Source organism: Thalassophryne amazonica, chromosome 6 (assembly GCF_902500255.1).
Source record: "Thalassophryne amazonica chromosome 6, fThaAma1.1, whole genome shotgun sequence".
Lineage (NCBI taxonomy): Eukaryota > Metazoa > Chordata > Actinopteri > Batrachoidiformes > Batrachoididae > Thalassophryne > Thalassophryne amazonica.
Genome location: NC_047108.1, coordinates 120,921,431 through 120,948,872, shown reverse-complemented (window position 1 = coordinate 120,948,872; position 27,442 = coordinate 120,921,431). Strand labels below are relative to the sequence as shown.

The window sequence follows — 27,442 nt, the reverse complement described above, 5'->3', positions numbered from 1 at the left end:
ATTAAAGTGCAGCATATTGTGGGGAAATAATAGAAGTTAAGCTGTTATGTGATAGTTGTCTTCATAGATCAGTATCCTATGCTACACTGCTGCTGTTGCATGTGTTGTTTGTGCATGTACGTGCATGCGACTGAGGTTGTGTTGCTATAGTAACGCCCAAATTGATCATTGGACCTAAACTGTACAGAATGGGGCCTGTCGTGTGCGTTTTTTGTGCGTCTCGCTGTGTATTGGACAAATTAGAGTTAAATGAGGCAAATGAGCTGTTTAGTTGCCACATATCTACATCTTGCCGTTAAGGATCAATATGAATTAGAATTTGTTGGCTGATAAATACAGTAACAAACACTCCCAAAGACACGCATGTGACAAACACCTTTATTTGTCATGTGATGTCACTGTCTCTGTGAATAATTCAGTGAAAATAAACAGTTTAATTTAGCAAATTAGCAGTTAGCGTGTGCTGGTCTCCACTTTCTGCAACATAAGGGAGACAGAAATGTATCTAAATGTTTGTGTGCGGGTTTCTCTCCGTGTGGTATTTCTTTGCTCACTGCGTGAGTCTGTGTTTGTGTGTTTGGGCATCAACCCTATTAAAAGGCAGTGAACATAAGTTGGGCTATCTATCACATAAAAGTATTTATTACAACAAAGCGTAAGGAGGTATTTGTTAAAAAGAAAACAAAAAAAAAAATGAATCTTACAGTTGTAGGCTCATAGGAAGCAGGACACAGCAAGAACTGAAGCACATACACATGCATGCACACCAGCAGGTTTTCACACAAGTTGGGAGAAGTGAGAAGAGCCGTCATTAGTCATTGTGCATTCACACAACCAGAATGGTCATCTGTATTTAACCCAGGCTAAACAATTCGGGCAGCAACAGTCCTGCACCTGAAGAAAAGCTCCAGGTCTACAGACACTGCATGGCCAAGGACACTGAGAGGAACAGGAACATAATATGCATGCAGTGATGGTTGGGAGGAAACCAGCCATCACGAAACACACAGAACGTACAAACTCCAGAAAGATGGAACCCAGGATCTTCTTGGATGATTTGAACCCCAAATCTTTGTGTCACACAGCAAAATTTGAACCCTGGATCTTCTTGCAAAACAGCAAGATTTGAATCTAAGATCTTCTTGTGTCACAACAAAACCTGAACCCAGGATCGTCATGCTTCTTGCAGTATTATCTGATTGTAATTCAAAACCAGTGTTTCAGTCAACAGCTATAAAATAGTTTTTACTGCTTTCTGATGCATAATTAATTTGCTTTGTTAAATTTGATGTGGTTTTGTAATGGACTGGTGACCAGTCCAGGGTGTACCCTGCCTCTCACCCAGTGGCTACTCAAATTTTCGCTGGAATTCGTAAATTGTTCACATTACCCAGCGCTGGCTTCTCATTATTAGCTGCCTGTTCACCTGAAAGTTGATTTTTAAAGTGCTGCTAACGACCTGTAAGATATTGAATGGTTGTGCGCCATCTTATATGGGTGAGTTGGCGAGGCCATATGTGCCTGCTCCTGCTCTGCCATCACACGGCCAGGCCTGTTGTGCGTCCTAAGGGTCAAGAAAAAAATCAGAATGTAAGGGAGCATTTACACTTTGTGCACTGATACTGTGGAATGCTGCACCAAATTAATGATTATGAAGAAGGCGTCATCTCCTGTAATCAGGTTCTGTTTCACACACAAAATTATGCAACACAGATTTGTTATAATTTTGCATATTTCATGACACGCAATGTAATCATTACTGAATTTTGATGCAGATATTACTTGATCTTACTGAGGAAAAGTAATAAGACTTTTACAGAAAAGTTACTCAGTCTTTTCATGTATTTCACCATAAAGTCCATTCAGTAGAATAAAATGCCAATAAATGTGTCATTGTGTTGTCAAATAATAGCATGAGTTTCATTGACTTTCTACCGAGGCACAAGAAAAATTGTTTATCGTTGTGTATTACATACAATAAGATTTTGTTCTCTGCATTTAACCCATGCAAAGAACAACTGGACGTAGTCCAACGAGTGGTAGGCATTGGCAGCCATGGATTGGCATCCTGGGACGAACTCCATGTCTAGATATGCTGCCTTCCTCTATAGCTAAGGAAGGAGCATGAACCTAATGTGCATATTCTTAACGGTGGGAGGAAACCAGGCTGTCCAGTGGAAACCCACACAGAGAACATGCAAACTTCACAGAAAGGAAGTGGGCTTTTTTTGGGGGGGGGGGGGGGGGGGGAATAAACATACATCCTGCTGCTTTGGACCCAAATCAGGTTGGCTTAAATTGTTATTTAGCTGGTTTTGTTATCATGAATGTCGGGTCTTTGTGTTATCTCAAACATATACAGTATATGAGCGAACGTGCTATCAGCTGTGATCATCTGGCCTGTCAGAACCATCAAAGGGTATTTCTTAAGATCTTGGATTAAATGAGGAGTGTGAATTACAAAGCGCAGGGAAGCTACTTTCAAAACATTTGTTCACGTTACCCTGCTACAAGTGTTTTAGCACATCACACTGCCATGCTCTCCGTCTCTGGGTTTGTTCAGGTTAATTGCATTTTCAGGTACATGTGGGAGCTTAGGTGCAAATCTAATTGATCTCACGAATGTTTTGGGTTTGATCAAACACTTCTCTTGTCTGTCTGGATCATTAAAAATATATATATAAAAAATGGATAAATCTCCACGTTAAGTAGGATTTCAATTGGACAGTTGCAGGTGGGATTTTAAATCTAATTTTGAATGTTCTAATCACAGCTTTGTAGTCGGTTGCAGGTCTCCTGGGTTCGTCAGGGTTATAGGAAGGCCTCGTTCTTACCTGTTTGTAAAGCTCTCCTGCAGCTGCCTCGGTGGGCCTATCCAAACACACAGAGAGAAACGAGAAGGAAAAGGGCGCATGAGAGGCACGCCGGCACGCTTGACTGCACCACCGCTGACCTCCTAGCACCCCCCCCCCCCCCCCCCGCCCCAACCTCCCCACACACATCCCCTCCACCTCGGCGTCTATTGCCCTGTGTGCACCTCTCTCCCTCCCGCTCTGTCTCCCACCTCCCCTTTTGCCCTGTGCCGCTCCAATGGGCTGCAACTGCCTGCTCGGCTCAGCACGTGGGGGCCGAGTGTGCAGGGGAGCGTGAGTGTGTGTGTATCTGTTGCTGGGGGATGTGGGGACGTGGTCGCATGTCTGTCTGCCCCACAGTGTTCTTTTGCTTGTTTTTTTCTTCTATCACATAGTCTGAAAAACAAGAGTTGCTTGAAATCTGTATTTTTGACACCCCCCCATATATGCTATCTGTGTACATAATTGGATAAATTCACCTCTGTTTCCTATCTATTGTCCATCAGACTGGTAGAGGGTCGTTGGTAGCTCAGCCTATCCAAGTGAACATTGGCGCAGAGTCCAGACAGCTTGTCAGTCTGTCACAGTGCAAACAGACAGGCAACGTTCATTCCAAAATTTACACCTACAGCTCACATATTATCATAATGTTCAGGTCTTGAAGGCTGGAACACCCAGAAAGCAGTAACCCAGACATGGGAAGAACACTCCAGTTCCACATGGTGAAGCCCCAGGATGGGTATCTTCTTGTTATAAGGCTACAATGCTAACCAAGTGCACATTCATTCTTTCATTTTCTATACCTGCTTACTCCAGTTAAGGGTCACGGGTGGTGTGTGTGTTTGGGGAGGGTGTTGGCACTTATCCCAACAGTCAAGCTTTGAGTCATGACAGATTCTTTTTTTTACATTATCAAAAGTAATGAAATTTATTTATTTTTTTAAATGTATGTTCACCATGTGGAACCATCCAGACAGTATTTTTACATTCAGCTAAATATAAAATTGGATCCATAATGAGCATAATGACATGGCAACTCCTCTGGCCAGAATAGGCGGGTCAAACCAAAGTCATTGACCAAGCAGAAACTAAAAACCGACCAATGTTTTACAGTTTTAACTTTGACCCTTAGGGGTTCAGAAACATTTTAAACCATTGATGTGGACTCACCGGTGAGTCTGTGGATCCCTGAGGTTTAAGTAATATTCTATCAGTATTGTTATTTGTGTGGGTAGGATAAGATGAGTGCATGAGTTGCATTGTGAGGGAACATCAGCCATGTAGCGTGTTTCTCCAGCTATGATCTAGCACACAGGTGACTCTGTTTAGTGCGACAGTGACTGGAGAAGACCAAGCTGATGCCCTGTGTTTCATATGGGTGCAGCAGGAACGGTTGGTTACATTTGAGAGATTGGGATTGTCCCACCAACTGGGACCCAAGATGGTTCCGTAGTGTGGTGGATGAGCCAACATAAGTACATCCTCCCAGAACTGACAAACAGTATATATATTTGTGTGGAACAGCATTGTGGGGAAAAACCTAAATCTGTATTCCATTTAGGTGTTTGATGATGTGTATGTGGTCCACCAAGATTTGACCCTCTAAGATATTGTAATCAGTTTTACTGGGATGCGCCTGTTGACACTGAGGCTGATTGGATTCGCTACATTCAGTTTGTACTAGGAGGTCAGAAAACCCACCCCTGAATGCCTTCTGAAGTCAGACTTACAACTCAACTCGTTCGAACACCACATGCCGCTTGCTCACAATCCAAGGTAGCGGCTCCAGCATTGACAGAACTGAAAATTGTAGTTTTTAGTGTTTTTTGAGGCCTTCTGTCTTGTTTGTGTCTAATTTAATAACTTGTGCACTCAGCAGTCAGCACTGTCCTACTTCTGTCTGTGAACATGTTGCAACAGTATTTTCACATGTGAAGTACTGTGTAATGTGTTATCAACTGGTGCCGCCAATATTGGCTAACCCGGTAGATGTTGCTACAAACTGAGCAATAAATTTAAAAAAAATGAATGTACCTTCTGTGCCATCTGTTCTCTTCTGTGAGGTCTCCTTGGTGAATCGCATATTTTTGTAGCACTCTATTCTCCAAAATCTTGTAGATATCCAGGTTTGATGTTTATGGACCAGTTGTCTGCCTGGATGGTTGCCATCCAGGACCCAAGGTGGTTCTCTGGTGTTGTGGATGTGGCAAAGTGCAACACATGTTTCCAGACTTTATTTGTTGCTCATATTTAAAATGGTCAAACTAGATTCTTCCTGGGTTAGATTGGAAGTTTATTGTTATTATAAATTTGCTGTAGCGCCACAAAATTTTTTTTGTGTGTTTTGGTGGATTACACTGTGAGAAGTCTTTTGTTTTTCATTTCTTTTAATAGATGACGACAAAAAATGTTCACAAGTGCCAATTTCACTATCAAACGAATCATACCAACTTTATTATTGCATTACTGAGGAAACCTGGTTACTGCAAACATGTAAAGACTTTAATCAAACTAGTAACTAATCTGATTGCTCACAGTAATCAGGTTATTCTGTTCTTGTTTTTCATACTGGATGCTATCAATTTGGCGCCAGTCACACTTCAGAAGTGCACCTGTGAAAATGTTAAGATGAGTTTCCATGTGGGTGAGTCACAGATAAGGAGGTGAGACTAAACAAAGTCAGAATTTGTCATTTATAATTGGTGACGAACTGGATCTCGGCCTTGCACAAACACAGCCGTTTATTTTGGCCTGGTTTCAGAGCTCTTACGCGAGTGCTGGATAATGACCGCTTCACCCGCCCACCCTCTTCCCCTCTCTCTTTCCCTGTCATCTCCTTATTCCCCCTCTTTCTTTCCCCTTGTGCTCGCGCCAAGTCGGCCCGCCATCCCACCTCTACGCACGCACTCAAAGACACGCATGCTGCGAGGTAACGGCAGACAGGGGCATGACTCATTAGGCATTCGTCCCCCAGGGAGCTGGCTGGGTGGGGGGCACGTGCGAGCAAGAGAGCGCCACAGCTGCAGGAATGTCATGCGCAGAACCGCCGTGTGTGCACGTGCCCCTGTTTATGTCTTTGTGTATATGTGCACACTCACTTTTTTCTTTTTCTTTTTTTTTTTTTTTTTTGCTTAACGCGGATGCAGATCTGTCTGGCTTTCAGATGGAACATCTGCATTCTGTGAATCTATTTTCATGGCAACTGCGCTCAAAACCTGCCCTTCAGTGCCAAGACTGTTGGTGGCACTGTTGTGCTAAACTGCTCTGACAGAAATGTTTGAAGAAGAAACTCCTGTACTTGTCACTTGTCACTTTTGTTTATCTGTCCCCCTCTGTCAGGAAGCCCTCACAACAAAAAGATGACTTTTCATGCAGTCACTGCAGAGTCTTCATGGCCAGTTTGTAACTCCATACTTGCATTTGAACATTTGTCAAAAAATGTCTGCACCACTTAGAAAACCTAAAAGGAAAAACAAAACGTACCACAGCATGGAACCGGCGGCAGGTGGGAACTTTATTTTTTGGGAAAGGATGCAGTTCTTGTCTACCAGTATATCAATAATGATAAACCTTTTCTCCTTTGCAGTCACCATTCTGAAATAGTAATTATATTTTTTATGGAAAAACCCAGTAACAAAGAAGGATTACTTGAAGCTAATGCAGAGTAAGTTCTGTAGTGCATGCACTGTTGCAGTCTCCTCGGTCAAAACAATATATATAGACCAACATCACCAACAATGTACGTACACCTCACGTGGGAGTCTGAAATCCTAATCTTTTCAAAGTAGTCTCCTTGAGATTGCACACACTTTTCCCAGTGTTTCTGCCATTGTTGGAAGCATTTATGAAAAGACTCTTTTGGAATGATGTCCAATTAGCCATCATGTTCCACATGATGTCTTCTCGTGACTCAAATCAAGTCCCTTTTCATGTCGTTTTGATGTTGGGGAACAGCCAAAAATAAGAGGGAGCCATGTCAGGAGAGTAGGGAGCCTCACGAGTCACAGGCGTGTCATGTTTGGCCAGGAAACGCATTCCAGCATGTCCTGCTAGACTTCCAGACACAGTTGCTTCTGCTCCACTGTTAGCAGCTTAGACACAGCTGATGCTCTCCGCATGCCCAGATCTTCCCATCAAAATGGAATGTACCAAATCTGTGTTTATCCTCAACTTTTCTACAAGTTCTTGGATGGTGATATGATGGTCATCCATGACCAATGTCCATATTCTGTCTATCATTTGGTAATTTTTGTGGATTTCTTGTGGATGGCCTACTGGATGGAAGTTTAGGGCTAGTGGCCAGCGATCACCTTAGTATTTCTCTGTTTTTCTTATTGTTTAATGCTGACAAATTATACAGTATTCTTGTCTTTCTGATGCCTGATTCTGTTTTTTATGTTTATGGTGGAGCTCCATCCAGAGATGGGAGTTGTGTTCGTGTTGGCGATCCTCCTGTCCTGTGCGGCAATTGCATTTCTTGTATATTCGTCTGTGAATTGTTCTGTGAATTGTTCTGTAATTTATGTTTTGTAGCATGGCCCAAGCAGAGGGTCACCCCTTTGAGTCTGGTCTGCTTGAGGTTTCTTCCTCAGAGGGAGTTTTTCCTTACCACTGTTGCTCTGGGGGTTGGTAAGGTTAGACCTTACCTGTGTGAAGCGCTTTGAGGCAACTCTGTTGTGATTTGGCGCTATATAAATGAAAATAAGTTAAGTTGAAAAGTTACTGGAACATGCTTCACTCTCCATTGATGTGTGCCCATTTTTAAGCGGTTATATCCCTGTTTTATTTGTGTTATGCTCATGGCATCATCGCCAACACCCTGTTGAATCTTGCGAATTGTTTCCACTTGGGTATCACCAAGCTTTTGGCACAATTACAATACTCAAATACAATACTCAAGTCACTCCATTGTGTTATAGCAAATGAGAATCAGATGGGTACTCAGTACACGTGTTCACTCTGAGGCTGAATGCGTGACCAAAATTTACGCATGTGCAAGAAGGTTCCCTACACCTCCCCATCAAATGACCACTCCCAAGCTTCATTTGTCTCTGTTAGATAAAATAAGGTTGGATTCTTTTTTTGAATGCACCTCGTATAGTACCAGTCAAATGTTTGTACTTTACAGTGTCAGTTTTGTCATAATGTGCATGAATTATTCAAATAGAAATTGTATGGCTGTTATTCTCAGCGCACGCCTCTCATATTGAGTTTTCATCTATATACAGTGGGGCAAAAAAGTATTTAGTCGTCCCTGATTGTGCAAGTTCTCCGACTTAGGAAGATGAGAGAGGTCTGTAATTTTCAACATAGGTACACTTCAACTATGAGAGACAAAATGAGAAAAAAAAAACAGGAAATCAAATTGTAGGATTTTTAAAGAATTTATTTGTAAATTACGGTGGAAAATAAATATTTGGTCACCCACAAACAAGCAAGATTTCTGGCTCTCACAGACCTGTAACGTCTTCTTAAGAAGCTCTTCTGTCCTCCACCTGTATTACCTGGTATACCTGTATTAATGGCACCTGTTTGAACTCGTTATCTGTATAAAAGACACCTGTCCACAGCCTCAAACAGTCAGACTCCAAACTCAACCGTGGCCAAGACCAAAGAGTTGTCAGAGGACACCAGGAAGAAAATTGTAGATGTGCATCAGGCTGGGAAGAGTGAATCTACAATAGTCAAGCAGGCTGGTGTGAATAAATCAACTGTGGGAGCAATTGTAAGAAAATGGAATACTTACAAGACCATTGATAATCTCCCTCGATCTGGGGCTCCATGCAAAATCTCATTCCATTGGGTGAAAATGATCTTGAGAACGGTGAGCAAAAATCCCAGAACTACACGGAGGGACCTGATGAATGACCTGCAGAGAGCTGGAACCAAAGTTACAAAGGCTACACACTACGCAGAGAGGGACTCAAATCCTGCAGTGCCAGGCGTGTCCCCCTGCTTAAGCCAGTAAATGTCCAGGCCCGTCTGAAGTTTGCCAGAGAGCATATGGATGATCCAGAAGAGGATTGGGAGAATATCATGTGGTCAGATGAAACCAGAATAGAACTTTTTAGTAAAAACTCAACTTGTCATGTTTGGAGGAAGAAGAATGCTGAGTTGCATTCCAAGAACACCATATCTACTGTGAAGCATGGGGGTGGAAACATTATGCTTTGGGGCTGACAACTGATCCGTGTTAAGGGAGGAATGAACGTGGCCATGTATCATGAGATTTTAAGCCTAAACCTCCTTCCATCATTGAGAGTATTGAAGATGCAACGTGACTGGGTCTTCCAGCATGACATTGATCCAAAACACACCACTCGGGCAACGGAGTGGCTCCGTAAAAAGCATTTCAAGGTCCTGGAGTGGCCTAGCCAGTCTCCAGACCTCAACCCCATAGAAAAATTGTGGAGGGAGTTGAAAGTCCATGTTGCCCAGCGACAGCCCCAAAACATCACTGCTCTAGAGGAGATCTGCATGGAGGAATGGACCAAAATACCAGTGACAGTGTGTGCAAACCTGGTGAAGACTTACAGGAAACATTTGACCTCTGTCATTGCAACAAAGATTATGTTACAAAGTATTGAGTTGAACTTTTGTTATTGACCAAATACTTATTTTCCACCATAACTTACAAATAAATGCTTTAAAAATCCTACAATGTGATTTCCTGGATTTCTTTCTCTCTCATAGTTGAAGTGTACCTATGATGAAAATTACAGACCTCTCTCATCTTTCTAAGAACTTGCACAATCAGGGGCTGACTAAATACTTTTTTGCCCCACTGTACCTGTTTGAAAAAAAATGTTTTGGCCACTACACTTCTGCACATACATGCTTTTGCTTAACTATATGTATGGCATACATAGATATATGTCTTTTTCTGTGTGTAAATGTGAGGCGCAGATACATTACTTGGCTGCCTGACTGTCAGACAGAAAGTGTGGGAGGTGATATTCATAGAGGTGCTTTTACTGGGACTTTTATGAGAGACTTTTTTCCATGGCTGAAAGGAGGCTGACCACACACAAGTAAGACTGCCTCGGCTCTGCACGCACGCGCGGCGTGCACATACGAACCAGAGTGTTTTCACTTCCTTCCTTTAAGCGCTCCTACGTGGGCCGCCAAGGGTGTGTTTTCTTCATGTTTTGTTTCGGAGAGCCCTCCCCCGTTCTGCGGAAGTGTTGCCGGAAGCAGTGGGAGCTCACCCCCAGTTCTGCGTCAGTGCCACTAAAGAAAGGATTGGGGCTTTCCGGGAGGAGAAACCAGGGAGGAAGGGGAGGTGGCAGAGGAGGGCTGTCAGCCCTGGTATGTCAAGGCCATGTTGGTGGTGGTCTACAGTCTCACAGATACAGCCGTAATCACACGAACTCTTTATGCGACATTGCTGGCATTCTGCACGTAAAACCTCCGGCTTCACAGGGGAGACCGAAGGAACAGGGACACGTGTGTGTGTGTGTGTGTGTGTGTGTGTGTGTGTGTGTGTGTGTGTGTGTGTGTGTGTGAGAGAGAGAGAGAGAGAGTTGCATTTAACAGATGTGTGAGTCTGACAGATGGTTGCATATGTGCATATTGTCCTGTTGTTCAGTCGCAATGCTTCCGTCGCTGCTACAACAGTAACTCAGAAATCATGAGTGAAAGTACGATAGGAATGTCCACAAACGCTGGAGCACAACTTTCACAAAGCTCTGACACATCTTCCTGTAGAAAGAAGAATTGAGTGGAATAATAATAATAAAATCTTTCTGGCAACTCGAGGTGTGTGTGTGTGTGTGTGTGTGTGTGTGTGTGTGTGTGTGTGTTTGGGGGATGAGCAGAACTCAGTGTCCTGCTCATCCTGGGGGATGTTTTCATCTTCTTCTCTCGAACTCTCTTTTTTTTAATGTCTGCCATTTGAGAGGCTCCCGAGGGGCTGCACCTGTTTGCCTCTTGGCTAGGAACCCCCCCCCCCCCCCCAAAACCCTCCTCCTGCCCCCGCCTGCCACTCATGCCGCGGCGCCTCTTCGGATGGAACGAGTGTGAAGGGAGGAAGCAAGGCGGGCGCGGTGTAGAGCGAGGTTGCGTGTGGTGGAGGGATAGCTGGAGGGCTCGAAGGCGTCCGGGAGTAAGAGCAGGGATGGAGGCGCACACACAGAGGAGAGAATAGCTTCAAATCCGAGTCCACTCTCCAACCCCAGACAGACCTTCCTTCTTTGAAGCCTTCCCTCTCATGTCTTCATTCACCACATTCTCTTTCATTTCTGTCATTTTTTTCTCCCTCACTTTTTCCACAACCCTCCCTGTACACATTCCCGTTCTTCTGCATCCCTCACTCACCTATTAACTTTTCTGTTCAGCTCTTCATTCCTTTACTGCCCTTAACATCACTTCTCCACTCTGATCTTTCTGTCTCTCCTCTTTCTTCCTCTCTACTGTCTTTCTGTGATTGGATGTGTTGATCTGCAGTGACCTCTTCAGGTCACGTTAAAGGTCACCCAGCTTCACTTACCTCACTTACTGTTATGTGTCGACGCGGGTTGAGGAGTGGACCTGCGTCTGACGGAACCCAGCGCTAAAATAACCAGAAAACGGTTCCAATAACAAAAACAATTTATTTGTTCACCCTCTGGTGCATAATAAAGTGTAGAAACTAAAACAGCGTCATTCTGGTGGAGTGAAGGCTGGCACGCTCTCCAGCGCCCAAAAGGATCGAGGCCCGGCGCTTCTGGACTCACTGTTACCGCCAAACACCCCCCAGGTGGACACGACAAACCGACTCTCTGCGAAGGATAGAAGAGGTGAGGTAAGTCAGCAGTTACAACCAATATCCTTCAAAAGACACACACTATCAGCAAGACATTCAGGTCTGTATTTTAAGCTTTATGCAAATGAGCAGCTTCTCACAACAGGTGGAGGATCACTTGTCCGCACGCCACAGCAGTGAGAAGCGAGCTGCACAATTCTCATCACAATTCAAATCTACTGCGTAACAAAATACCAAGTTACTATCAACAAGTAGTCAAACAATTAATCACCTCTGATGTGTGCTGACAGCATGTGTCCCTCACCCCTCCTGCTTCACAGGCACGATGTGTCAAACCCAGGCGCGGTCCTCAGCGTCTCACAAACGAACATCACAGGGTCGAGTTCCCGGCAATTCTGCTTGAATCACACATGGCTTAAATGCAGAATGCCATCTAATTATCTGCTTCAGCTGAAAGTCTTTAAGGTTGCATGTGAGCACCATCCACAGGTGCTGCACATGATGTTGATGAGGGTGAAGGACTCTTCAGCCAGCACCTTCTCCACAGACAAATCAGTTTTCATACCACCTGGAGAGCAAAGAAAAGAAAAGAACACCAAAATGTCCAGCCACACCCCCCCAACACACAACAGTACCCCCCCTTTAACGGGAAGCCTCCCGGCGACCGAACAGACCAGGCCCGAGAACAGCACCTTCCTCCGGGGTCCTCGTCAGGAAGCAGACAGCACAACGCTCCCAAGGTCCACCACAGACAGCAGGACAGGGCACCGCAGCTGGAAGGCCGGCTGGCATCAACAAAAACCCCAAAACAGTCCCTAAGACAATCCAACATACAAGAAAAAACATAAAACCCACCCAAAACCTCCCCAGGGGACCGTCCCATCCAACCCCGGGAAGAAAACAAAAACTCCCAAACGCAAAAACCCAACACAGCCCCACAAACACAATACAAACATAAATGCATAAAAGGAAAATAACAAACAACCCCCCCAGAACGACCTGCAGAGCCCAACCCCCCCCCAGAAGGCCTTTACCGCCGGTTCCAGGAGGAATAGCCAGAACCGGAATCCCACAAAGGTCCCCAGGTATACATGGAGCAACGGCGCCCCCCAGAGGACCGTACCATCAAACCCCAGGAGGCACCCTCCCCACAACCCCGGAACCCCAGACCCGGCCTCACCTGGCTAGTCAGCCCCACAAGCCAATTCCCCCCCAGAGGACCATCCCATCAACCCTGGAGGTGGAACCCGGAAGGAAACAAAACAAAATCAAATGCGACCCCCAGAGGACTACCTGAAACAACCCCGGGGGCAAATCAAACAACCGTAAACCCTGTTACCTTCCCCGGCACCCCGAAAGACCCCAGGTCCCTCCCAGAGCCCCTCGGCAGCTCAATTTTGGCGAACGGCTCAAAACATTAAGCCGGGGAAGGAAACAGGAAAAACTAACCCAGCCCCAACCCCAAGGCGCAGCGGAAAACCGGAAATACGTCCGGTGCCCCAACTCGACCATACCCCAGCCTCTCGGGAGGGGTGGAACTACCGAAATGGCGAACGACAACAGATCGGCCCACCCCTCCGACTGAGGTATGTTCCCGCTGCACCACACCCCGGCAACACCGATGATGAACGGTACAAAGGCTCACCGAGGCTGGAGTGGAACCGGGCCCTAACCAAACCAAGAAAAACACCCCTAACAACCCCCCCCTAGGTGCAGAGGTCTTCTGAGAACGCTCAGCGTGACAAACCTGCACCACCCCACAACCCACAAGACGAACGGTCTTGGGGCAAGTGAGGTTGGGGTTAGGGATGTAGGGAAATAAAAAACAACAAAACAAAACGACCCCAAACCCCAAACAGAAAATACCTAACTACACATAAAAAATAACGATCAAGTGAGCCCAGACGGGCTTCTAACCGCCTAACGTTCACTCCACCAGACACGCCTCTGACTCCCCAAACAAATTATAACCCCTATTCAAAGAAAACAAAACATTAACCCATACAAGTTTTTTTTTTTTTTTGTGTGTGTGTGTGTTATTTTGCCTGTCCCAGAACACCTGGAGATACGTCACCATTATTTTTCTTGACGCTTATATCTCGGGGCAATACAGTGGTCTCTGCTCGTCCGAGCTGCATGGGCTCGTCAGCAAGAGGAGCCAGAGGTCCCGTCGGAGGAGCCTCAGTGGGGCGAAGAAGAGGTGGCCCAGATCTGTGTCGGGGAAAGCCCCGAGACGAAAAAACCTGCTCTGATGGCCGCCCTCTCTCGCGTCCACGCTCCTTCATCCGATCATCTAGATGAATCACCAACGATATTAGCTCATCTAAATCGTTTGGCTCGTCACGGACTGCCAGCTCGTCTTTTAATGACTCATTTAACCCATCTACAAACACTCCTCGTAAAGCTGCGGCATTCCAACCTGACTGAGCAGAAAAAATCCGGAAGTCTACGGAATACTCCGCCGCACTCCGCCTCCCCTGCCTGAGATTCAGCAACCGTTGGGCAGTGGTATTCGTTTTCACTGGATGGTCAAAAACGAGTCGGAACTCCCGGGAGAAATCCTTAAAGGATCCTAACAACGGCGAGTTGTTACTCCACAACGCTATGACTCAAGCTAAGGCGTCACCTCGGAGCAAATTTGTCACATATGAAACACGGCTCCCATCAGAAGAGAAGGAAGCCGGTCGCTGAGCAAAAACTAGAGAACATTGCATCAAAAACGAAGCACAGGCTTTGACGTCTCCCGCATAAGGCTCCGGATGACAAATAATCGGTTTGGACGCCAAATCTCTGGGTGACGGAGTTATCTGGACCGGTATCGATGGTGCCGCAGCTGGAGCAGCAGGAAGCGGAACGGCTTGCGCTGCAAGCTCCGTAACACGGGAGTCTGTTTGTTTAATTTGGTTTGCGAGAAGCTGTAATTGCTCCCATATTTTCTCCAAGTGTTCTTGAACTTTTTTGGCGAAAGGAACCGCCTCTGCCGCTGGGTCCATTATGGAATGGCCGGGAACTACTGTTATGTGTCGACGCGGGTTGAGGAGCGGACCTGCGTCTGACGGAACCCAGCGCTAAAATAACCAGAAAGTGGTTCCAATAACAAAAACAATTTATTTGTTCACCCTCTGGTGCATAATAAAGTGTAGAAACTAAAACAGCGTCATTCTGGTGGAGTGAAGGCTGGCACGCTCTCCAGCGCCCAAAAGGATCGAGGCCCGGCGCTTCTGGACTCACTGTTACCGCCAAACACCCCCCAGGTGGACACGACAAACCGACTCTCTACGAAGGATAGAAGAGGTGAGGTAAGTCAGCAGTTACAACCAATATCCTTCAAAAGACACACACCATCAGCAACACATTCAGGTCTGTATTTTAAGCTTTATGCAAATGAGCAGCTTCTCACAACAGGTGGAGGATCACTTGTCCGCACGCCACAGCAGTGAGAAGCGAGCTGCACAATTCTCATCACAATTCAAATCTACTGCGTAACAAAATACCAAGTTACTATCAACAAGTAGTCAAACAATTAATCACCTCTGATGTGTGCTGACAGCATGTGTCCCTCACCCCTCCTGCTTCACAGGCACGATGTGTCAAACCCAGGCGCGGTCCTCAGCGTCTCACAAACGAACATCACAGGGTCGAGTTCCCGGCAATTCTGCTTGAATCACACATGGCTTAAATGCAGAACGCCATCTAATTATCTGCTTCAGCTGAAAGTCTTTAAGGTTGCATGTGAGCACCATCCACAGGTGCTGCACATGATGTTGATGAGGGTGAAGGACTCTTCAGCCAGCACCTTCTCCACAGACAAATCAGTTTTCATACCACCTGGAGAGCAAAGAAAAGAAAAGAACACCAAAATGTCCAGCCACACCCCCCAACACACAACACTTACCCCCTAAGGACACATTTCTTCCTCTTTACCCCTGACTTTCTAACCATCTTCTGGTCTTTGGCATAAACAAAAACGAAACTTTATTTTTCCAAATTTACCTTTTTGTTTTTGTGGCTTTTGAATTCCAAACTCTGCTCAGCGTAACTTCTGAATTTACTGTCGTGTTGATGCTAAAGACATTCTTTCATTATTGTTAAAATTTGCTGCAGCTCTGAGCACATCTGTTCCCATCACATCTCAGAAGTGATGCAGAGTAGGTCCCGGTGAGTACTTGGCTCGGAGACACGGCTCGGAGACAGTTAGGGAACACCGGGAGCTGCGAGCAGGTTTCTTCATTTAGAACTGGAGTTGCATCAGGAAGAGCACGGTGTAAAATGTGCCAAATCCCGTGGTGGCCCACAGCACGCTTTTGTTCCACTAGGATTATTCCAGGTGCAGGATAGTTCCTACGTGATGGCTGCATCAACATTTCTTTGCTTGCTGTAGAAGCAGCTTTTACTAAGAGTTTGTAAAACACCTTAGCTTATTGTAGGAACTTTCACAATGCAGGAACTAGGAATGTCGAGAGCTTTTGTGATTTTTTTTTTCTGCCAGTTCCTGATATTTCCTACACAAGACTATTTTCCCCTCTGATGGTGCAGGAACCACTGGATGCAACTTGTATTTACCAAGTTTCTCCAGACACAGACAGACGTCTGCAACCAGGTGCAAACTGTCCACACCTAAAACAAAAACACAAAAAAATCAATCCAGAAGGGTAGCTCGGAGAGCAGGGGAACGTACAAGCATTTTATGACAGGGACGGTCATCAGGATCCAGGTTTTCTTCTCAAACATTCACATTAGGTAATATCATGATGAGCATCACCCTGCACTGAGGGGCACAAGTTTGTGAAATCATCAGCTTAGGTGAATGTTTGTAAGAAAAACCTGCACACTATTGGCTCTTCATGGCACACAATGTCGTTTCCCAACAGTATGATGGAACACTGGAAATAAAAACCGTGTTGTAGGTGCTTGAATTATTACAGTGAAATCAGTGCAGGAAATTAATAAATTAAACCACACTACAGTAATTTAATGTACAATTAAACAGCTGTGATAACCAAGTTCTGTACAGTATTACTTGAATTACTTGAGCCAGGAAACTCATGGCAGCCTGGTACTACTTTGGAAAGTAGTTCTTAACTCCTCTGCTTTGTAAACGCTTAAGCGTGCACCCTCTAAAATGCAGTGAGTGAATAAATGAATGAATGAGTCATCCCCTCCAGACTGTTGACACAGTAACTCAAAATCAATACAGTTTATTGTCTTGTACGTCTTCAAGTTAAAAGGACCTGTAACAAGACTTTGTTTTCAAAGCATCGGTCTGGTGGCCACTACAACATCATTGTTTTTTTTTTTTTGGTTCTGTTGGTGCAAAATGAGCTGTTTAGATGTTTTAAAAACTCTAGTATCTTGTAAAATTTTTATAATGCATTCCTATGCAGGTATCATAAGGCCTAGTTCAAAAATAACGAAGCATTACTGCTGATATGCATTGCATTTATCATGAACAAGCCATTATTTTATTTAGCACCATCCAGCTTTATCTGTGAGTTGCTTATAGTCTCTTTGACAGGTACTGAAAATTTCATGGAGAAATTCTGCACGGTTCCAGAGATATGCATGAAATTTACCCCCCAAATAGCACTTTTTTCATCAGTTTTGTGTGACATTGATATTTAGCATTATCATTTAAAGTTGTTAAAGAAATAACCTTTTAGTTTGTCAGTTTGTTTGTTTGTGCTTCATACTAACACACAGTAATACATTTTTGTAAAGGTAGAAATGTCATTTCCTAGAAAAACATCATGTTTCTAAAGCAAGGTAAAACTGTTGTAAGTGTAACGCTGATAATAAGTCCTTGATTTATTTGTGTCAAAACCTTAGCTATATCTCCTACTCTGCTTCAATAGAATAATTATATTACTTGTTCAATAATACAAGGAACTAATGGACAGAATTTCTTTGTTTCAGGCTTCTGCAGACTAAAGAAGATACCTCCAACTGTTGTTGCAAGCGTTACGCTCTAGCACATTATAGTATATATGCACTGATAATTTCTAGCAATGACTGAACCGAGACCAATAGAAATATTGAAAATCTGATATATAACCATACCTAAAATGATAACATTTCACAAAAAAGACCACTTTTAAATTTTGATGGTTATGTCACACTTTGCCTTCATATTTTTGAACTAGGCCATAAAATGTATACCTCTTTATTTTCCATCAATATGACCAGCTTATTTTCCATATTTGTGTTGTGTTTCTGAAGCATCTCCTTTTGCTTTGTGGCCATGTGCAGAACCGCGGGCGCTTGGCTGAGAAGCGGACCATCCCTGTACCCCCCAACCGGGTGCCCAAGAAGGAGCTGGCCTCCATCTTCAGCAGTGACGACAGTGAAGGCAGTGAGCGTGCCAGTGGGGACCATGCCCACATCAAGCAGGAGGACGAGCTGCATTACAGTATCATGAGAAAAAGGTGAGGCTGAGGCCAATGCCATTGTTACTCTGTATGTTCCTTTTATAGGCTTAACATGATTTGATCATTTAGTAGATTTACTCTGCCAAGGAGGGATTATTGTTTTCCTCTTACCTGTTTTCTGTTGGGCTGTTAGAGGGATTAGTAAACCTGGTGAAATGGTTAGGCCTGTCCTGGAAGAGAAACCACCACAATATAGAGCAAATCCTGGTAAAGATGCCCATGTAGCATTCATATTGTGTGTGTTAATAATTTATTACTATTCATTAGTATTCCTCTGTGGATATTATGCTCAGTATCAGGACCTGCTGGTCTTAATTTGTTATAGAATTATGTGCATGACACAAGTTTCCATAGGCTCTAATGGAGCACTTTGTCAGAAGTAGAGGCATTATCATAGGAACAGCCAACAACTACAAAAGTCACAGTTCTCACTGAGGCGAGAGAACAGATCATAAATTACTTGAAAGTCAGAAACCTAGTGCTGATATGATAATGGAATTTCTATCTTTGATACAACCCCTGGAAAAATATCATTACACTATACAATTTTTGATACCACTGGAAAAAACAAACAATATACAGCATATATAACTTAAAATTTTTATTAAAAAGACAAATATGAGAAAGATATAATATGACAAAGGGGTGTGACTTTTCTTGGCTAGCAGCAGAGACTTTTTCAGAAGTGCTGTGCCTTTTCATGCAACGGGGTAGAAGTTTATTTTTGCTGATTTCATACTCAAAATCTAATCACAATAGAGACAAAAAAAAAAAAAACCTCATCTGTGACAGCAGATTGGACAGACACTTGGTTCTTGCTAAGGGTGAGTATTTTTGATCACTTTAGGTCATAAACTAGTCATTAGCTGTTTATTGATGTCTTACAAACAAATCCTACCCGCAGGCTTGTGCAAAAATGGAGAAACCCACTCTTTACCTGGGCAAAGAAGGGTACCGCATTTAATCTGAGCTGAGGTTTTAAAAAAGTGAAAAGCTCTCAGCAAAGCTGAAGAAGAAGGCAATGTGAGTGCAGTCACTCAAATTGCTAATCAGCCGTCACAGTGCAGCGGCCGTGATGTTGAAAGGACAGCGTCAGGTCAAACTGTCCTCACACTGCTGCTTACTATCCCAAATGCCATCAAACCATCAACTCATGAGCCAACAAGGAGTTGGTAAGTGGGCACCATGAGGAGTGTACAGGACATTATTATCTTTTCGAACCACAAACTGAAGAGAATAAAGAAGCAGAAAGTTCATAATGAGGCTGAAAGCTGGAATTGCTGATTTTAGAGACTTCATAGGCTCACAACAAAAGAGACTAACATAGTGGAAGAAGTGTGTGATTTGACACATTGCTAAAACATATACGCAACAAAAACATAAAAGCGACATCTTTGTTTTCATCCCTATTTTTCATCAGTTGAAGTAAAATACAGTAGTGTTCAGAATAATAGTAGCGCTATGTGACTAAAAAGATTAATCTGTAGTCTATTAACCATAAGTGACATATTCATTCTTATTTGTATTCTGAAAAAAGATTAATCCAGGTTTTGAGTATATTTCTTATTGTTACATGGGAAACAAGGTACCAGTAGATTCAGTAGATTCTCACAAATCCAACAAGACCAAGCATTCATGATATGCACACTCTTAAGGCTATGAAATTGGGCTATTAGTAAAAAAAAGTAGAAAAGGGGGTGTTCACAATAATAGCAGTGTGGCATTCAGTCAGTGAGTTCGTCAATTTTGTGGAACAAACAGGTGTGAATCAGGTGTCCCCTGTTTAAGGATGAAGCCAGCACCTGTTGAACATGTTTTTCTCTTTGAAAGCCTGAGGAAAATGGGACGTTCAAGACATTGTTCAGAAGAACAGTGTAGTTTGATTAAAAAGTTGATTGGAGAGGGGAAAACTTATACGCAGGTGCAAAAAATTATAGGCTGTTCATCTACAATGATCTCCAATGCTTTAAAATGGACAAAAAAAACAGATGCGTGGAAGAAAACGGAAAACAACCATCAAAATGGATAGAAGAATAACCAGAATGGCAAAGGCTCACCCATTGATCAGCTCCAGGATGATCAAAGACAGTCTGCAGTTACCTGTAAGTGCTGTGACAGTTAGAAGACGCCTGTGTGAAGCTAATTTATTTGCAAGAATCCCCCACAAAGTCCCTCTGTTAAATAAAAGACGTGCAGAAGAGGTTACAGTTTGCCAAAGAACACATCAACTGGCCTAAAGAGAAATGGAGGAATATTTTGTGGACTGATGAGAGTAAAATTGTTCTTTTTGGGTCCAAGGGCTGCAGACAGTTTGTGAGACGACCCCCAAACTCTGAATTCAAGCCACAGTTCACAGTGAAGACAGTGAAGCATGGTGGTGCAAGCATCATGATATGGGCATGTTTCTCCTCCTCCTCCTGATGTTGGGCCTATATATCGCATACCAGGTATCATGGATCAGTTTGGATATGTCAAAATACTTGAAGAGGTCATGTTGCCTTATGCTGAAGAGGACATGCCCTTGAAATGGGTGTTTCAACAAGACAATGACCCCAAGCGCACTAGTAAACCAGCAAAATCTTGGTTCCAAACCAACAATTAATGCCTCGCAGATGTGAAGAAATCATGAAAAACTGTGGTTATACAACTAAATACTAGTTTAGTGATTCACAGGATTGCTAAAAAAGCAGTTTGAACATAATAGCTTTGAGTTTGTAGCGTCAACAGCAGATGCTACTATTATTGTGAACACCCCCTTTTCTACTTTTTTTTTTACTAATAGCCCAATTTCATGGCCTTAAGAGTGTGCATATCATGAATGCTTGGTCTTGTTGGATTTGTGAGAATCTACTGAATCTACTGGTACCTTGTTTCCCATGTAACAATAAGAAATATACTCAAAACCTGGATTAATCTTTTTAGTCACATAGCACTACTATTATTCTGAACACTACTGTATATCAGACTTCTTGTGTGAACAAAAACGTTTATTTCTCTTAAATTTTGTTGAAAAAATTCTTAAAATCCCTGTTAGTCAGCACTTTGCCTTTACACAGATAAAGCGTTCACAATAAAAAGTCACTCTAAAATATGCAATTGAACTTTAAAAAAAGTCTGGATGTGGCAGTTCTGGGTTGACGTGGTTAAACGTATTTTGCAGTTGGAAATATTATTGGAGACGGCTTGTGGTAGTGAAATGAACATTCAGTTGACAGGCAGCAACTCTGGCGGGGTCAACGTTCCAATTGCACAATCTCGCAAAACCTGTAACATCTGTGGTGTTTTGTTGTGTCATAAAACTGCACATTTTAGAGTGGGCTTTGACTGTGATCAATAAAATAATGTGCAACAATCATCATGCTGTTCAATCAGCATCTTAATATGACATGCCAGCCACATATTTTTACTTCAGTACATGAAACATGGGAACAAAAAACAAATTGTGTCATTCATATCTCTGTTGGGTATTGCATATTATCAGGATAGTAACACAAAATTGTTGATTTAAAGCATGAAAATTAAGGAGGAAGCCCGACAGCCATGCATCTTACGTCTGTCTCTCAAAGATGACGTGGATGAGTTCAGTCCAGTCAAGAGAAGTGTATCTGTGCAGATGTCCAAATGGCTGTTGTCAAAAAATGAAAAGATTAAAAGATTTTTAGCATTTTGTTTCAGGAGATTTTAGCACTTGGAGAATTTTGGTTGCATCAAAACTGAAATAAAGTGGTAGATTAAATACTACAAGTATGTATACATCTTAAAATGGTTGTCAGTGATTTGTTTGTGAAACAAAGCTTTTTCCATCTTGCAATAAATCAGTCAGTGGCTGCTCAGCTGCACATCTATTACCGAACAGCTCTGCTGCTGTTGTCGATGTTTATCAGCTGCTGTTTTATCCAGTGAGTCTGAAAGTTGTGACACTCATGACTGATGTGCAGTGCTTTTTATCTGCCCTGTTGGTCCTGGTTTCTTTTTTTTTTTTTTTTTTGGCCAAAGTCCGGCGTAGGCAGGAAGGAACACTATGTCTTTGTTCAGACTGGCAGTGAAAATCCAGTTCATGTCCATATTCAAGTTGTGCAACTGGTCAAAAGTTGCATGAAATATGTTTTTTCCAAATCCATTTCAAGCCTCATTCATTGGTGGCCTGAAATGTGATTCAGATTGCATTTTGGTCTGAACCAGAACCAGAATCTGAATCAGATTCACACCTGAAACACACTGTACTTCATGTTGAGCATGTGTTTGTGTATTTACACCCTGCAGCGTGTAATATGTTGTCAAAACTGATGGAGAATTTTATTCTACACTGCATTCTGCACATTCACTTTGGGCTTCTTTGTGTGCGTGTGTGCATGCATGCATTTTTTTTTCTTTTTTTTTTTTTTTTTTTTTTTTTTTCTTGGTTAGATTCTTGGTTGTCACACAACAACACACCTCATGCTGAACAATTTATATATATCTATGAAAAACCTAACACAACAAAAACATTTACTTTCTTTGTGGGGCTTCACACCTCCCAATGGCATTCATTAAAAAAGTGGCATTAATTACAACACCTTGTTCTTATAGTAGCTAAATTAACCAGGTCTAATTTCCTTAAAAAGTTAGAATTTGTGTATTAAACATGTCAGTTAATATTTTTAGGTAAAAACACGTACACACATACAAAAACAGATTAAAAACACAACAACCAGGAGTAGACAACAGTAGTGGTCCTCTGCTGGACACAGATAAGACATCGCAACCAAACCTTGGATTTGTTTTATCATGAACATCACATTAGGCCACCGAGTTGTTGCATTGAAAATATGTCAATCCACCTGCAGTAACATTCTCAACAGCTCCAACAGACTGAAAGAAACATTAAGTTCACTCACTGTTTAACCCCAGTTTGCAGCCTGCATGCATGTCTGTCAAGGTACGCACACCAGCTCAGAACATCTCCCCTCTAAACAATGTGAAAGGTGCAAAATGGGCACAACTTAGTGAACCAATCAACATGCATCATAAATGGAATGGCCATTTATGCTGTTCTGCTCTACAAAGTGCGTGACAACACTTTTCGTCTTCCGCCTCAGCCAGTTCCTGGGTCCAACCCAAATCTCTGCGTTAAATATGCTCCCGCAGTTTCACAAGGCCTGACGTCACCAGATTTATTAAAGTGACAGCACCACCACATTTCAGGGGACGCAGTCTGCACCAATGACTTCAAATCAAAATATATTTTTATCATTAATGTATTTATTTTTTGCAATTTGTGGGCAACCAAGTAGAATCTCTTTTTCCAGACAATGTTTATCCAAGGCTTTTCTGTGTGTGTGTGCATATATATATATATATTATACAAATAATGGATGGTAAAAGAAAAGTTATATTGGTCTCGGCTATGCCTCGTCCAATATAACTTTTCTTCATCCAATATTTCTCTATGTTGGACTCCTTACCATCCATCAATTGTTATGTTCTCCAACCCCCTCCCAAATTAAGCAAACAACAGAGTCAAGTAAATTAGATCAATTGATTTTGTTGTGAACAGCATATGATTGATTCTGATGCAATGAATGCTTCTAAAACGTCAGTTGCGTGCTTGTCTACCTTCTTAGTGTTTTTGGCATCGTTGGAGTTCAGTATTTCCACCAGTTCCTCCTCTGTGAACTCAGCAAACCTCGCTGGCAGACAATTTTCTGCTGTTGTTGACATGTTTGTTGCCATTTTTTCAACCAGCATCTGTCAGCTTGTTCCTGACCTTCGTATGCTGTGGTCTGATGGGCTAGCTGTTGGCAGTAAGCTCTAACGCTATTGGTCAGTGGGAACTGATCCAATATAACTTTTTCTCGGCTGAAATCCTTTGTCTGAGACGCTGCTGGAGACGGCGCGCGTTGCTTTATCAAAATTTTTTCAGGACCTGTGAGGGATATCCGAGTGGACACTATTCGAGAAATTCAGCTGGTTCTCGGTGAAAAGTTTAACGGCTGATGAGAGATTGTGGAGTTGCTTTCGCTTTAAGGACAGCTCACAAAGCGGATCGGCGCAGCGCGGTCGGAGGTGGCGTCCGTCTGGCTGTTTCGAGCTGAAAACATCCTAATTTAAGGCTCTGTTCACCAAGGTCGTCGTCAGAGAACAGAGAAGTTTCAGAAAAAGTCGGCATGAGGAGTTTATGCAGACATTCCACTGTTAAAGGAGATTTTGTAATGAAAGAATGTGCGGGCAAATTCACGGAGTCGGTTCCGTGACGACGACGCAAATCCGTCTGCGCCGCGACAGGAAAAACACCTCCATGTTGAAAACCATTTGTAAAATTCAGGCAGCTTTTGATGGCTTTCAACAAGTGAGTATCTGAGAAATTGTTTAACAGCTGGGCATGTTCCAACTTGTCCATTAAGGTTTCCAATGGAGGTGTTTTTCCTGTCGCGACCCCCCGCGGTCGGGTCCGGCCCGACATGCGACTCTGCCCGCACGTTCTTTCATTACAAAATCTCCTTTAACAGTGGAATGTCTGCATAAACTCCTCATGCCGACCTCTTCTGAAACTTCTCTGTTCTCTGATGATGACCTGGGTGAACAGAGCCTGAAATGTGGAGGTTTTCAGCTTGAAACAGCGAGACGCCGCCGCCGCCTCAGAGCGCAGATCGCCGTCAGGTGCCGTGGGCCATCCTTAAAGCGACACTTACACACCAAAATCTCTCATCAACCGTTAAAATTTTTACCGAAAACCAGCTGAATTTATCGAATGGTGTCCACTCAGTTGTGCCTTACAGTTTTGAAAAAATTTTGATCAAACAAAGCAGCAGTCTCTGAGCCATTCCTAAACAATGAAAAAATCGACGAGAGGGTGGGCCACTCCTCACTCAAAGACTGCCCACAGGCGAATGACGTAACCGACAAGCATGAAAAAACTCTCGCATGCCCACGAGGGTTCAAGCATATCTGATGTAATCATACGTGATTCAAATCCATATGGTTTTTGAAAAAAATAATAAGGTCGGATACTTTTCTAATAGACCTCATATATATTCAAATTATATTTCATTTGTGAACAGATGCATTACGGTTGCTGGTTTGTGTCAATATGCTCAACCATTACAATTTCCACCCCACATGCAGCAGTGGTTAGAGTAGTTGTCTTGAAATAAAATTTTGCACAAAACATTTTCTCATCAAGATGAACAATTGTGTCAGGAAGCACCTTAAGAAAGTGACATTTTTATTTTTGGCATGCTTTCGAGGATCACTCTAATTAAAAAAAGAAAAAAAAAATATATATATATATTTTTTTACATATATATATATATATATATAAAGTGTGTGTGTGTGTGTGTGTGTGTGTGTGTGAAAAGTCAGTAAGATCAGATTTGAAACAGTTATGCAAAGAATCTGATTTGCACTGGTAGCCTGAACAAACCCTATGTTTCAGCCACAGAGTTTCAGCACTGCCAGGAAAGTTGTTGTATGACACAGTCAAATGGTGTAAAGTTTGACCGTTGTTGCACCAGAAGACTCCTGTGGACAAGCCATCAGCTGTGATTCTGTGACAGAGCCAGAATATACAGTGCATCCTGAAAGTATTCACAGTGCTTCACTTTTTCCATAATTTATGTTACAGCCTTATTCCAAAATGGAATAAATTTGGTTTTTTTTTTCTGTCAAAATTCGACTTGTTGTCCTTTCGCCTGCTTCCGTTTGTTGTTTTTCTTTTTTTTTTCTCTTGCACAGGGTACCCACAGTGGATACAGCCACATCCACATTGGTATTTTGGCAGATGTTTTATGCCACATGCTCTTCCTGTTTTACCTGGAGAAACACACACAGCCGCTGGTGTTCCGAAGAGGTCTCCCATCCAAGTACTAACCAGGTCCTGCACTGTGTAGCTTCTGAGCTCTGATGGGATCGGACTTACAATGAGCAGACTGGCTGCCAAGGCACCCTATAATGACAACGTCAGAGACATTCACAGAGCTGTCCTGAAGCCACTCCTTTGATATCTCGTCTGTGTGTTTAGGGTCATTGTCCTGCTGAAAGATGAACTGAGGTCAAGAGCGCTCTGGAGCAGGTTTTCATCCAGGATGTCTTTGTACATTTCTGCATTCATCTTTCCCTCAATCCTGACTAGTCTCCCAGTTCCTGTTGCTTAAAACATCCCCACAGCATGATGCTGCCACCACCATGCTTCACAGTAGGGATGGTAATTGGTGAGGTGATGAGCGGTGTTTCCTCCAAAAGAGTTTGCTCTTTGTCTCATCAGACCAGACAATTTTGTTTCTCATGGTCTGAGAGTCCTCCAGGTGCCATTTGGCAAACTCCAGGTGGGCTGCCATGTGCCTTTTACTAAGGAGTGGCTTCTGTCTGGTCACTCTACCATACAGGCCTGATTGGTGCTTTACTGCAGAGATGGTTGTCCTTCTGGAAGGTTCTCCTCTCTCCACAGAGGAATGATGGAGCTCTGACAGGCTGACCATCAGGGTCTTGATCACCTCCCTGACCATGGCCCTTTGCCCCCGATCATTCAGTTTAGATGGGCGGCCAGCTCTAGGAAGAGTCCTGGTGGATCCGTACGTCTTCCATTTATGGATGATGGAGGCCACTGTGCTCATTGGGACCTTCAAAGCAGCAGAAATGTTTCTGTACCCTTCCCCAGATTTGTGCCTTGAGACAATCCTGTCTTGGGGGTCTAGAAACAATTCCTTTGATTTCATGCTTGGTTTGTGCACTGAATTTACCTCAGGTGGACTCCAATTAAACATCTCAAGGGTGATCAGTGGAAACAGGATGCACCTGAGCTCAATTTTGAGCTTCATGGCAAAGGCTGTGAATACTTATGTACATGTGATTTCTTAGTTTTTTGTTATTTATCATCTGGGTTAAATGTGAAAAATTAAATAATCCACAAGAGTATATAGTATTTCGGAGCTCTTTACACTCCAGATGTAGTGTAAAGTGTAAAACTCTATTTATATGCTTATATGTTACAGTGGGTGACCTTATTATGGTGAATCAAATGAAGACGTTTCAATGCGTTAAATACATATTGTCCACAAATTTGTTGTGCATTTGAAATCAGACAGGCTATGGACAAATAAAATGCAGAGGCTGTTCATTGATTAACCTCAGAAAGTCCCGAGCTGCATTATAAGCAGCTTGTGCAGCCTCATTACAGGAGGGGATGTTTTTCGTGTCTTGAGACTTGCGTGTGACACAGTGGACAGCGCAGCAACTGTGAAGCTTTAAATGGATCCACTAACCTTGTTTAAGAGGGCTTCCCCTCCCCCTGACACTTGTGCCACTGGCGTGTTAAGATGATAATGAATTTAAAGAACACTTATGACTAATACTATGTCAGGCTTTTACCCTTTGAAAGGCGACGGACTCGCTGGAGCCGCAGCTCCGGTCTGTCCTGAGCATCCGTCTCAGCTCTGCTTTATCCC

The 27,442-nt window shown here is 43.1% G+C and overlaps 1 protein-coding gene across 1 annotated transcript in view; it reads left to right on the top strand.

Annotated features, from left to right (window-relative positions):
* The window catches only part of samd11 (sterile alpha motif domain containing 11), a 172,074-nt gene that overhangs the window by 40,206 nt on the left and 104,426 nt on the right, over positions 1–27,442 (top strand). The window contains 1 exon segment of the mRNA XM_034173284.1: positions 17,842–18,017. Coding sequence (XP_034029175.1) covers positions 17,842–18,017 — 176 coding nt within the window.